This window comes from Impatiens glandulifera, chromosome 7, assembly GCF_907164915.1.
Source record: "Impatiens glandulifera chromosome 7, dImpGla2.1, whole genome shotgun sequence".
Taxonomy (NCBI): domain Eukaryota; kingdom Viridiplantae; phylum Streptophyta; class Magnoliopsida; order Ericales; family Balsaminaceae; genus Impatiens; species Impatiens glandulifera.
Window position 1 is genome coordinate 31,138,755 of NC_061868.1, and position 13,744 is coordinate 31,152,498.

Here is a 13,744-nt window from a genome sequence, read left to right on the forward strand (position 1 = left end):
TACGTTACAATATTTAAGAATTAGTCCCCATAAGAGACCAACTAATTTTAAAATAATTTATGTTGATATAGAAAAAAAAATAATAAAAAAAATAAATAAAAATTGAATAACCAAAAAAAATAATAATAATAAAAAGAGATAAATGAATTAATTAATTAATAAAAAAGAATTAGACAAATGAAAAGAAGAAATAATAAAAAGAGATAAATAGATTAATTAATTAATAAATATTAAAATTTTAAAAAACAATTAACCATGGTTATTAACGGAGAATAGAAGAGTCAGTTTTTAATAGTTTATACGTTTAAATGAATTTTAATTAGTTAATATGTGTAACTAAGCTAGTTATATAAGTACATATGTCTAAATAAAGTTTTTTTTTTCTTAAATGTTTATATTAATTAAATACATTTAACATTTGTTATACCATTGGTTTTTTAATAACAAAGACCATATTATGCTCAAGACCATATTATATGCTTGGTATGAATTCATTAGTTTTGAATTAACAAATTATTTAATACAAAATTTTAACAAAAACACTTAGATTTTGTTGTCTTAAAGTATGTGACAAATCTATTTCTCTAATTTTATTTTAGACAAACTTATTATTTAATATCCTCATTTTTTTATATATAATGAGAAATTTGACGAGATGACCCTACAAAGGAACTAAAATGAGCGGGTGACCAGCGCATAATTTTAAATGCGCCGGTGACCGCTTCATATTTTTTTGAAGAAATTTCCTCTGTCGCGAGACGCAACTGGATGCCCTGTGAAAAGTCTACATTCGCGAGACGCGAATTTTTTTTAAAATTTAAAAAAAATTGAAAAAATTTGCGTCTCGCGATTGCCGATTGCCTCTCGCGAATGCCGGTTGCTTTTCGCGAATGCCGGGTGTGTCTCGCGATTGTGGATTCTTCACAGGGCATTCAGTTGCGTCTCGCGACAAGGGAAATTTCGTCAAAAAAATATGAATTGGTCACCAACAATTTAAAATTATGCGCTGGTCACCAGCTCATTTACCCCTATTATGTGAGTCATTTCGTCAAATTTCCCTATATAATAGCCTCATCTATATAATCTAAATTTCAAGTAAGTGAACATCGAGAACGTCAATGACAAGACAGACATGTTGATTTGTGGAAGTCTGCATTGTTAATAAACTCTACAAAAGTGAACCATCAAATTAAGTGTCCAATTGTAAGAATCGGTTTAAGAGATCAGAATATCACGAGTTCGATTTTAACTCAAAACGTTTTGAATAGAAGTGAGGTTATGACTATGGGGTGTCATGTTAATTCTTCTTAATTAGAAAAACACTATACACAAGTTAATTAGAATTTGTTGGGGGTTATGATTATGCAGAGATAGACAGTGTGAGGCAAAAACTTAATATTTTTTCCTCTTCATAGTAAAGTCAAGTGACAACTGAAATAGACGTAACACTTTTGAATGAACCATTATAAATTTGTGTTTTTTATTTCTTTATTTTCTTATGTTTTTTTTTGTGTCTTTATTTAAATAATAAATAATGTTTTTTTCTCCTTGGGTTATTGGGATCCATCCATGTAAGCTTGCCTCACATGAAAAATCGAAGAGAACGCAAAATCATTTTAGCAGCTTTTTCTACCATTTCGATCTATTTTTTTCATACGTAATATGGCTTGAACGGTTGAACCGGATTAAAAAAGAACTAACTAATCTAGGCCCTAGGGAAAGCATAGTCAACACAAATGTCATAGGTGATTAATTAGTCCGATGTTTCAGGCAAAATCAATTCCTAGGATGTGACAAGTGGTGCGTACAAGGACCGGTACATATTCACGTACATATTCACGGGACTGAACTAACACGTCTGTGGCCCAGTCCATAAAAGTCCTGCAGACTTGACATCACTTGTGTGACCAGCCCTTAAAGGTTATGCACATCAAGAAATTGTTTGAGGAAGTGGTTTTTTGAGTTTTATTTGGGTTTTATAAAAAAAAAAACTTGTTTGATTAAAAGAATGATTAAAAGAAGGAAAAAACTGGTTTTTAAAATTTGAAGACTAATTTGTTCTTTGACTTTAAAAGATATGGTGTAGGTGAGAGAATAATGGTTTAGAGAGAAGATAAAATTAGAGGATAGTTTTAGTATTTAAATAATAAAATTATTTGATTTGATGTTTGATAAGATGTTTGAGTTTTGAGATAAAAATTGGGTTTTATCTAAAAAAAACTCCTTCATCAAACAAGACCCAAGAGGGCGAGTTGGAAACCTACCCAAAAAAGAATTTAAATAATAATAAATAATTTTCTTTGTTTTAATAATATTACTTCCTAATTTTTTATTTATTTTTAATTTAATTTACTATTTGTTTATTTAATTTTTAAAAAACAATCCAACTTAACTTTATCAACTCATTTTATTTTAAATGTTCTCGTTATTTTTTTTAAGTTCACCCAACTCAGATTTATGAATCCATCTCTATTTATTTGATATTATCTCCATTTTCAAGTATATCACTAGTCTTCTTTCTTTAGTGTTAATCTTCAAACGATTATATAATATGGTATAACTTTTTTTTTTTAAATAAATATTATATATAAATTCATGTAATTATTATTTGTTTTATTGGATACCAAGTTATTATTTTTAATATATAATTTTTTTAATTAGTAATTATATAAAATAATATCAAATAAATAATAATTTTGAGTTTGATTTATAATAAAAATAACTTTATCATAACAATCCAATTTGTTTATCCTTATTTTAAAAATAAATGTAAATGGATATCATGTAAATACATTTTAAAAATATATTATTATTTGGGCTTTTATTCAAGATTTTAGATCTCTTTTTTTAAACCTTAAAATTTGGAAGTTTTATTGTTAAAGATATACAAAATAAGATTTTGTCTTAACGGTATTTGATACCGTTAATTTATTATTTATGTGATATTTATAAATAAATAAATAAGTAAAATATCTGTGTCGGTAGTCAGGGAATTGATAATTTTGACTACTGATTCTCTAAAATTCGGTAGTCAAAATATTCAATTCGCTGAGATTCGGTACTTAAATTAGTGACATGAATATTTTATTTATTTATTTATAATTTTTTCGTAGATAATTAGTTAACGATGTTTGAAACCTTAATATGAAACATTATTTTGTATAACTTTAACAATAAAGAATTCTTAAATTATGAAATTTGAAGGAAGAAATTTGAAATCACAATTGACTAAAGTAAGGAGTTTCATTTTAACAATTCGACCATTATTATTAGTAATGTATATAATAAATTAATAATTTAAAAAAAAATGAATTTAAAGTTTATACATGCAAAAAAAAAAATAGAAACTTGAATGGTAAGACTTTTACACTTTATGTTGTATCTCTAGTTTTTTATATTTAATTTAAAAATATTAAACAACATTTCACACCCTATTTCATATAATAATAATAATAATAATAATGCTTAATTTGAATTTGCTATGTTTGTCAGGTCGAGAGTAATGCTTAATTTGGATATATATGTGAGAGTAAATGAATACTTTGGTTGGATCGTGAATTGACTCGGTCATAAACTTGAAACGCTTAAAAATAAAATAAAAATGATATATGTATGTTTCGAACTTGCAACTTAATAAAAATAAGTGTAACCCTTTAATCAACTAAAGGCTTGTTCGGATTGGGGTTATTGTAATAACCTAGAGGGGGAAAATGAGTATTGATTGGTGATGATTTTGAGGAGATGAGAATATTTTTGGTAAAATTACTTAAAGGGTATTGATATATAATAATAAAATAATAAATAGTAATTTAAAATAAAGAATATTTTAGTATTTTGGGTAATGAATTGAATGATGTGATTGATGAGAGGGGGAGTGAAAAGATATTTGAGTGGGTTGGGTTATTTAAATAACCCAAACCGAACAAGGCCTAAGCTAATAAGACTTTGTATTTAAAATTTAACACCAAATTTGATGAACATATATATAATAATAATAATAATGCTTAATTTGAATTTTCTTAGTTTGTCAAGTCAAGAGTTATGGTTAATTTGGATATATATGTGAGAGTAATTGGATACTTGAGTTAGATCGTGAGTTAACTCGCCTATAAACTTGAAACAGTTAAAAATAAAATTAAAAATGTTATATGTATTTTTCAAACTAGCAACCTAACAAGACAAGTATAACCATTTAACCAATTGTGATTGGGGTGTAGTTTTTTGAGGGATAATAGGTCGGTAACAAATTAGAGTGGTTAAAAATATGAATCAAATATCTGATTGACCAAAGTATAAGGTCACGAGGTTAAATATCGATTGAGATTGGTGGTTTATTTTTCTAGGGAAGAGACGTGTGAAAGTGTAATTAAGATAAGAGGTGGGTAACAAAGGATCGTGAGGTCACAAAATTAGAGGTCGATTGAGATTGGTAGTTAGTTTGCTGAAGGATAAGATGCGTGTGAAACTATGATTGAGATTGGTGGTTGATTTTCTAATGAATAATAGACATTTGAAAATGTGATTAAAATTGGTGGTTGATTTATCGAGTGATAAGAGACGTGTAAAAATATGATAAAGAGGCATATTAAAAAGTGTGAGTCATAAGATGTCGACTAATTAACTAATTGGTAATAAATATTAACTACAAAATATATATACATAAACAAAATTATAAAATTATTTTAACAATCTCAGGTGGTCTAGCGGGTAAGGTGTTCACATTTCATGTTTAAGACTAAGGTTTGAATCCCAAAAAACTACAAATTTAAAAGTGAGTATTATAAATATTTGAGAGATCAATGTTAAAGAATGCATTCTTGAGTATAATATATGGTGGCACAACTTTTAAACAAGGGATAAAAGGCATGTGAAAGTGTGATGTGTGATTTATTGGTTGGTTTCACGAGCATCTGAAAGTGTGAGGTCATAGGATGGAGACTGGGTGGTGGGTGGTTTGTCAGCCAAAGGGATAAATAGTTATATGAAAAAGTGTGAGTCACAAGATAATGAAAAATTGAGGGTTAATGGTTGGTTTAATGAGGTATAAGAGGCGTGCGATCAATTAATATTGATTGTTGATTTGTTGAAGTGAGGGTAAAAGATGTCGTCTAAGATTGGTGGGTTATTTCCTGAGGGGGTAAAAAGGCATGATGGGATACAGATGACATATGAAAAAATGCGAGTCACCAGATGATGGTCAATTAGGGAATTAATAGTTAGTTTGAGAGCGGATAAGAGGTGTGTGATCGATTGGAATTGGTTATTGATTTGTTAAAATGAGGGTAAAAGAGGTCAACTAAGATTGATGGGGGATTTGTCGAGGGGATAAAGAAGCATATAAAAAAGTGTGAGTCACAAGAGATCGACTAAGATTTGTGGATGGTTTTCCGAGGGGATAAGAGGTTAGTGAAAGTGTGTGAGGTCACGAGATGAAATGTCGATTGAGATTTGGTGGTTGGTTCGTCAAAGTGAGGGTAAATATAAGAGGTCTTCTTAACAAATTAGATATTAGTTGTTAAAAATATATGATTGAGATGGTGATTGACTGAAGTGGTCGACTAGAGAATTGGTTGTTAATTTGTTGAAGTGAGGGTAAAAAAGGTCGACTAAGATTGATGGGTGGTTTGCCGAGGGGATAAAAATGCTTATGAAAAAGTGTGAGTCACAAGAGATCGACTAAGATTGGTGGGTGATTTACCAAGAGGATAAGATATTAGTGAAAGTGTGTGAGGTCGCAAGATGAAATATCGATTGGGATTTGGTGGTTGATTTTTCAAAGTGAGAGTAAATATAAGAGGTCTTCTTAACAAACTAGATATTTGTTGTTAAAAATATATGAATAAGATGTTGATTGACCGAAGTGGTTGATTAGGGGATTGGTTGTTAATTTGTTGAAGTGGGGGTGGGGAGTAAAAGAAGTCTCGATAAGAGTTAAATATGATGAGATGTGAGGTTGGGATTTGTGGTTGGATTTATCAGGATTAGAAGCCGATTACAAAAGTAGATATCTCGACGCTTAAAAATATATATGAGATGAGATGAGATGAGGACGTCGATTAAGATTTGGTGGTTAGTTTGTCAGAAGTGGGGAATAATTTAAAGGTTGGTAACAAATGAGATAATAGTGGTTAAAAATATATGAATGAGATGTTGATTGACCAATGTGTGTGGTCACGAGATTATGATTGGTGAGTTATTTGTCGAGGGGACAAAGAGACATATGAAAAAGTGTGAGTCACAAGATAAGGGAGTCGATTGAGGAATTGGTGTTGGTTTGACGAGGATAAGAGGCGTGTGAAAGTGTGTGAGGTCATGAGATGAGATATCGATTTAGATTTGGTGATTAGTTTACCGAAGTGGGGGTAAAAGAAGAGGTCGTCGTAATATAAAAGATAATGATAATAAATGAGATATTAGTGGTTAAAATATATGAATGATATGTTGATTAATCGAATTGTCAAATTGTGTGAAGTCACGAGATTAAAGGTTGATTGGGATTTGTGAGTGATTTTTTAAGTGGATAAAGAGTAATATGAAAAAGTGTGAGTCACAATATAAAATATCGATTGATGGTAAAAGTGGTCGCAGTAAGGATAAAAATCAAGAGATGAGATGTGAGATTTGTGGGGATAAGAGGCCGATAATAAATGAGATATCGATGGTTAAAAATAATATGAATGAAATTTTGATTGACCAAAATGTGAAAATGTGTGAGTTCACGATACTAGAGGTCGATTGAGATTGATGGTTAGTTTGTCGAGTGTGATAAGAGACGTATGAAAATTTTGAGATCATAATATGAGAGGTCGATTGAGATTGATGGTTAATTTGACGAGAGATAATATGTGTGTGAAAGTGTATGAGTTCACGATATGAGATGTGAATTGTGTGATTGATGGTTGATATATCGAAGTGATGGTAAAAAATAGTCATGGTAATGAATAAGAAGAGGTCAGTAATAATGTAAAGCACGTTTAACATTACTTTAGATAAGAATAAATGTATGTCACAACTTTATGTAAAATTTCTGAATCGATTTATAGTAACTAACCAGATAAATGAGACTTTATTCTTACTCAGAAAAATCTATATTTTAAGTGTTTTTTAAATTAATATAATTTTTTTAATTTTAGATATTTAATAAATTTTAAAATATATTTCAAAATTAAATTTTAAATTAAATTAAATTTTTATTTAAATTAATTAAATTCAAATATTATTAATTTTATCTAAAACTTTTATAAATAAATAATAATTTATTTATATTTTCACCCTTGCAATTATTCCAGTTGCATTAATTGTATTTTTTTCGTCTTTGATATGGTAATCATAATTTTTAATATTATTATATTATTATAGTAGAAATTATATATTTTTATTTTAAAATTTTATAAAATTACTATCTTTTTAAAGGATGCCGTGTTATTATTTATAGAAAAAATATATATAATAAACTCATAATTGGTAAAAATAAATAGTATTTTTTTCAATATTAAACGATTTTAACTCATTGTTTTATTTGGTGTCACAAATTGAAGACAATTTTTAACATTTGTCAGAATTTTTAGAAAGAGTATAATAATATGATATGATATAATTTATTTATTTTTATTTATTTAAAATCAATAAATATAATATATATATATATATATATATATATATATATATAATTAATTTTTCTTTCAGATATACTATCTTATTATTTATAAAAAAAAAAACTTTTTGTCTTTAATAATAATATTGTTTAAGTCTTGTTTTTTTTTTTTTTATCTTACATTTAAAAAGTTTTAAGAGACTTCTGAACTCATTTGGTGTCTGATAATTTATACAGCTTTTAATCCGAATCATTGAAATATTCAAATTAATATATATTATGTTGTTTTAAATATTTGGACGTAAATATATAATACAAGTTAAAAATAATTAACAAATAAGTCAAATCTCCCCAATAGTATTGTATACAACTTTTGAATTGAGTAAACAAATTATTGTTAGTCTAGATCCTTAACTTTAGGAATAAAATTATTTAATTTCATTCTTGTTGATGGAATGTGTAAGAATGATTTCTACTTGTAATATTATTTGTTATTGTGGAGTCATTTTTTAGAATTGATTTACCTATGTTGTCTTTGTTCCCTTGATAATTTATTACGTATTTTTTACAATAAAATCGTAATAATTTTAAAATATAACTTTTTCTTAAATTTGCTAACATTAAACTTTATTAGTCAAATATTAGGACAAAAGAGAATTGGAATAAATGAGCTCTCTACCATCTTTGACTAAGTCACTACCATGTTACTTTGAATCAAGTCAAAGTCAGGACAAATTAAAAACTTAAAACTTTGGTATAATTGTAACCAAGTGGTGTGATATATTCTCATGAAAAAAAACGTACACAACAGTTTGCATAAAAATAAAAATACAATCCTTTATTCCAATCACAAAGTGGCGTTGTAACGGATTAAATGTCTAATACACATCTTGTGTGCAGTGTTTTAAATTTTGGCCTAGGCGAGCGCACCGAAAAGCCTCTATTCGTTTGAAAAAATCGCTCGGCCGCCTTATCGGCGCACATGGGTGCTTAGACGGTCAATTTAGGCGCCCAACCAATTTTTTATTTAGTTTCTAATTAAATTAACCTTTCAATCTCTACCCACGTAACATTACCTACTCTACCCACTACCATCATCATCATTTAGATGAGTTGTGTAACTCATCACTTTCTTAGTCTACCTCATGTCTATTATTATTATGTTATTTTATATTATGCCTATTGTGATGTTTGAACATTAAAATTTAAAATTTTATAATTTTAGTGTATTGTTGTAAACTTGTAATTTTATTTGAAAGTTTGTGATGATTGGAATCCTGTTATTCTCATATTTAAAATGGATCATTATTGTAATTGCATATTTAAATTGCTTGGTGTTACTCTTTACATGATTTTTTTTAACTGATTAGAGATTTATTGTTAAATTGAAGTACACCGCCCAGGCCTCGCTTAAACGCCTAGGCGTTAAGCCCCAATCGGGCGTCCGACTGGCGCTAGCGAAATTTAGAACATTGCTTGTGTGTATGTCCTGAGATTGTTCAATGAAGTTCCTCCTTCTACAACACTGGTGAAGTCAATCATTCCTGCAAATAAGGGAGGATCTATGTAGGGACTATATTGAACTTAAACCTAACATTTTTTTTTTGTATACTTTTGTGTGTCTAAAACTTGTAATAGCCCAGTAGTCTAATAGTTTTTAAGATAGATGATGTATATTATGTCATGAGTTCGATTCTTATGTCCCTAGCTCTAATTTCTGACTCCGTAAAAACATTTAATATTATTATGCTGCACATATTATGGGGGCTTAGTAATTAGTATGAGATAATAATAAGATTTTACTTTACTTACATAGAGATGATAAATGAATGAATGTGCAAAACTGAAGTCTCAAAGTTCATCGTGCATCTGTTGTGGAGTAATAACTGCAGCCATACCAGACTTAATAGCCGCAGTAACTTTCCTTTGTAACTTCAGTATGCCAATACGCTTAGAAACAACATACAGAGCCGCACACGAGAACAGCATAAACCCAATTATCAGTATTATCCTGATACATCCATCCATCAAAACTTTCAACTTTGTAAACTTATTGCATTATTAACAAAATAATAATAACTAAGCACGTTTTAAAAGACACACTTACCTATCCAGAACATCTTGTCGTTGCATGGTGGAGAGTAAGTTTCGAGTTCGCATCAGCAATGAGTGATGCCCCTTATATTCACTTTCAGCTTTCTTTAATACTCCAGTTGACTCCTCTACATCATCCAACTCAGTCATCAGTTAAATATCAAATATTTTTCTTTTCATATTATTCAAAATGTTAAACAATATCAATCAGGAAATATGATTCTCTTCATCAAATTTATTGCTTTGGAGTCTCACATGATAATTATGCATAGTGTAAATCAATAGGAACTAAATTGAAAATATACTGTGAAATAACAGAATATGGGAAATAAATTGGAATTAAAGTAAAGCACCAAACCAAATGAATTGTTCATTAAGTAAGTTTTCTGATTTGCATGTTTTCCAAATGACTTTTAGACAGAACCCTCTTTTTGGAAGGACGCTTTAGGTCCCTTCAAGGTCAGACCTCCTTACTAATGTATTTTCACCCCCATTTTATTAAAAAATATGAATAAAGATTTGTGCCACAAACAGTTCTATGAAAAATTTGAGAAATACTTACCAACAGTCATAAGTGTGCTGACATTCCTTTCAACCTCCTACAAATTACAGAATATTACATAGAAAAGTAATCAAGTTTCTGATAGAAAAACCTAGATTCTTTAGATCTTGTTTGATGTGGGGTTATTTTGAAAAAAATATAGGTTATGAAATCAAATATTGTTTTGATGAAAATGTCGATTTTTGAGATTATTTAGGTTACATCACTAAAATATCTTAGTATTTTAATTGATGAATTAAGTGTATTTTGATGGTTGAAAGGATATGTGATGTACTAAAAGGTTTTTTGGAAATAACCCAAGATCAAACAAGCTCTTAATATTCAAGCCTACATAGTTACCTAAACTAAAAAAAACATGGAGAAGGAGAAGCAGAAAACAGAGCAATCCACCTGAACCATCAATTGTCGAGTTCGTCGAAGGCTTTCGGTGATGCTTTCAGCTGCTGATGTCATTCCAATTTTGGTTCTTCAAAATTTTAATCTATAAGTTTCTCATAATTTTTTTGGGAAGAAAAGCAAACTAATAATGATAAGGATTGTACTTACTGTAAGTTGCGCCTTCGAATTGTGGACTCTGTTCCTCCCCCCAAAAGTAGTTCTCTCTAAGTTAAAACATACCACATTTAATGAGTTTTGAATTTTAATTATCATGATTCATGTGTATAATCTAATTCATTAGCAGGAAATAGTATATTATGTATGATATGTGCATAAGATCATTTCAAATAAAAAACGAAAAGAAGGATTCTTTTAATCACTCTGAGGGACTTTTTATTTTTATATTATCAGATACAATCAATTAAACCTTCAAAGTCAATTGTAATGGTTGCATCAATTAGGCCTCGATTGAGATGGTTTATTTGAGATCAAACACTTTACTCACCAATCACATCATATAAATCAACAACCAATTCAGATTATTTGGAGATAACCACTCAGTTATTCATTTAATCCTAGATCAAACAAGGCCTAGTTGCTTCAAATGATAAATAATAACTCCATGGACTATTATGATTAGGACAGTACTACAACTATTACTTATAAATACTAATAACATTATGAACAATATAGTAATCCTAGCATTGAAATCAACAGAGAAAGTCAGTTACCTCTTCTTGTGCTTCCTTCTTCCGGTTATTCTTGGCTTCCAAATTAGCATTTCTCAAACTTACTCGTAAACTGAATAAGATTACAAGCAATAGAAAACTGTCATTTTACATGTAGAAGAAGGTAAAAATAGTGGCTAATATAGCTCATCTACCAAATAAATGTTGGCTTGAAGGTTTCCTATATTTTCTATAGGTATGGAACTTTGCTATGTTTGTACTAGAAGTGAGCATTCCTCATATACTGTGTTCTCACTTATTTTTCTTGCTATGGCTATCTCTAAACAGTACATGCATGACTCATCATGCAATATCAATAACTAAAAAATTTAAAAAGAAGTGCAAGAACATAAAAACATGAAAAGCATGTATGGAACCTTTGGATGTCCTGTTTCCAGGATTCAAGCAGGAATTGAACAGCTTCAACTTCATCATCGTTGGGGAGCTGAGGAGCGAGAAGATCGAGATTAAATCGGAACAATTCGAGCTGAGCCAACCCATCCTGAGCAAGGCCATTCAGTCTGGGAAGTGAATTTTTTTGTTCTCCAGTTGAACTTGACAATTTACCGAACACTTGAATTGAGGAAATCGTATCTTTGATCCGTCCGTGTTCGTCATCCCAATCCTTCTTCGTCTTCTTGACTGCTTCCTTGACCCTGTCCATTACAACGATTCCACTGAAAATAATATTAATATATACTGCAATTAAAAACAAATCACTTTCACTTTTTAGTTTGATAATTTTAAAAGTGAATGTAATACTGATGGTAACAAAAAAATAAAAATTCTGTAAAGGCTCACATGCTTCGATTCAAATTGGCAATCCAATTCAGTCATAAATAACAACTCACATAAATTTAAAAAAAACTTTGCTAATCAATTCTCTTAAGAGTAGGATCCTCCTTCAATATGAAGCAAAAACAAAAAGCTTTGCAAAGAGTTTCCAATTAGAATTAATTTAAAATTAAGAAAAATTCTCAATTTTTTACTAATGTAGGAAATAATTGTTTAGAAAATTATTTTTTTCAACTATCTCCATATTTAGATTCTTTTCATGGCATTCAGAAGAACTTTAAAATTCAAAAAAGGTTGGATCAAGGATAGGGAATTCAAATTCAAATAAGTGTGGAACTAGAACCAAAGATCGCCAAATCAAAAGAACTATGAAAAAAGATGAAATTTACTAAACAAGAGAAAGCACAAAGTTTGAATCTATCCCTAGAGCATGATCATATTTCAATTAGCCAAGTTGATTCTAGCTCTTTTCTTCTTGAAAAGCACAAAGTTTGAATCTATCCCTCATTACTTGCATATGATCCAGCTATCAAATGAATTAGGGGATTTTGACCAATTTGCACTATTGCTAACTACCCAATTCTGAATTTCTTTCCAAATACATTGGAAGCTTTTTGAATGTCCCTAAACATTATGCTATTTTTTTCCAGCCAAACATTATAAATAAGAGAATGCACTTTTGTAAGGCCCTAAAAACGCGATCTTCTCCACTATATACTTACATTTTTCTTGAATCTCATAAAACAGTACAAAGGATAGACGTTTCTCAGAGGTCGTCTCGTAAATTGAGATAATATACCGAAGTAGAGTTCCCTTCTAGGCAACTTTGACTTATTAAGAGTCGCCACTCTGTTTTCTCCATGAAAATCGAGAAAGAATGATAAAGTGTTCCAATGACGCAAATAAATAGATGATTATGGTTCAATGCTTGATTACACTTGGGAAAAGATCTCAGCGCTATATCCCTCGCATCCGTTTCATGATGGTCTCTACTCTAAATCTTTGGTCATTTTGTAAAAATCCGATATTTACATTTTATTATAAGTTATCCCGGGACCTATCATACTTTTAGGTATGTGACAATCTTAAACTTTATTTCATTTACAAAAAAATCATACTTTTATGACTGAAGTTGGTAATCCAAACATGGACATAAGAACATTTTCTTTTATTTTTATTTATTCTTTCTTTTTTTTTACAATTTTTTTGGTCATTTTGAGGTCCTCCAAACAGGTCCTTAGGCTGAACTGAAAACATCTCGTGAAGGACAAAATCATATATAAATGTGTTATCTATCCAGCAGTTTAAGATCTACTCATTTGGAATTCAGACAAGTTTGTAATCATCATTTAAAAAATGTTTAACAGAGTGACCATAAACCGCTAAAAATTCTTCTAGTTTTTCAAATAATTTACATTAACTCGTGTATTTTGATACAATATCTTAGGTCATGAACTGATTTTTTTTTTTTATCTAATATGACTTATAGATAAATGTGTTATCTATCCTACGGTATAAGAATCAGCTCAACTGGATTAATATTCAGTTCGTAGCACTTGGTCAAACTTTGTCTAAATTACTGACCGACCTATT

The 13,744-nt window shown here is 29.4% G+C and overlaps 1 protein-coding gene across 1 annotated transcript; it reads right to left on the reverse strand.

Moving 5' to 3' along the window:
- Nucleotides 1–9,322: 9,322 nt before the first annotated feature.
- LOC124946010 lies at nt 9,323–12,034 on the reverse strand. Its single transcript, XM_047486557.1, has 7 exons — nt 11,734–12,034; nt 11,360–11,429; nt 10,797–10,852; nt 10,641–10,716; nt 10,251–10,287; nt 9,702–9,816; nt 9,323–9,605 (listed from the first exon to the last, which is right to left on the reverse strand). Exons 1-7 carry the CDS (start codon nt 12,018–12,020, stop codon nt 9,446–9,448), a joined length of 801 nt encoding a protein of 266 aa, XP_047342513.1. The 5' UTR covers nt 12,021–12,034; the 3' UTR covers nt 9,323–9,445.
- Between the last annotated feature and the right edge of the window lie 1,710 nt (nt 12,035–13,744).

Bases quoted from the DNA above. Each gene is read 5' to 3' on its own strand.
- LOC124946010 (XM_047486557.1), bottom strand. From the start codon at position 12,020: ATGGACAGGGTCAAGGAAGCAGTCAAGAAGACGAAGAAGGATTGGGAT. The intron at 11,430-11,733 runs GTTCCATACATG...AATCTTATTCAG, and splicing joins TGGAAACAGGACATCCAAAG to TTTACGAGTAAGTTTGAGAA. The intron at 9,606-9,701 runs GTAAGTGTGTCT...TGGATGTATCAG, and splicing joins CGACAAGATGTTCTGGATAG to GATAATACTGATAATTGGGT.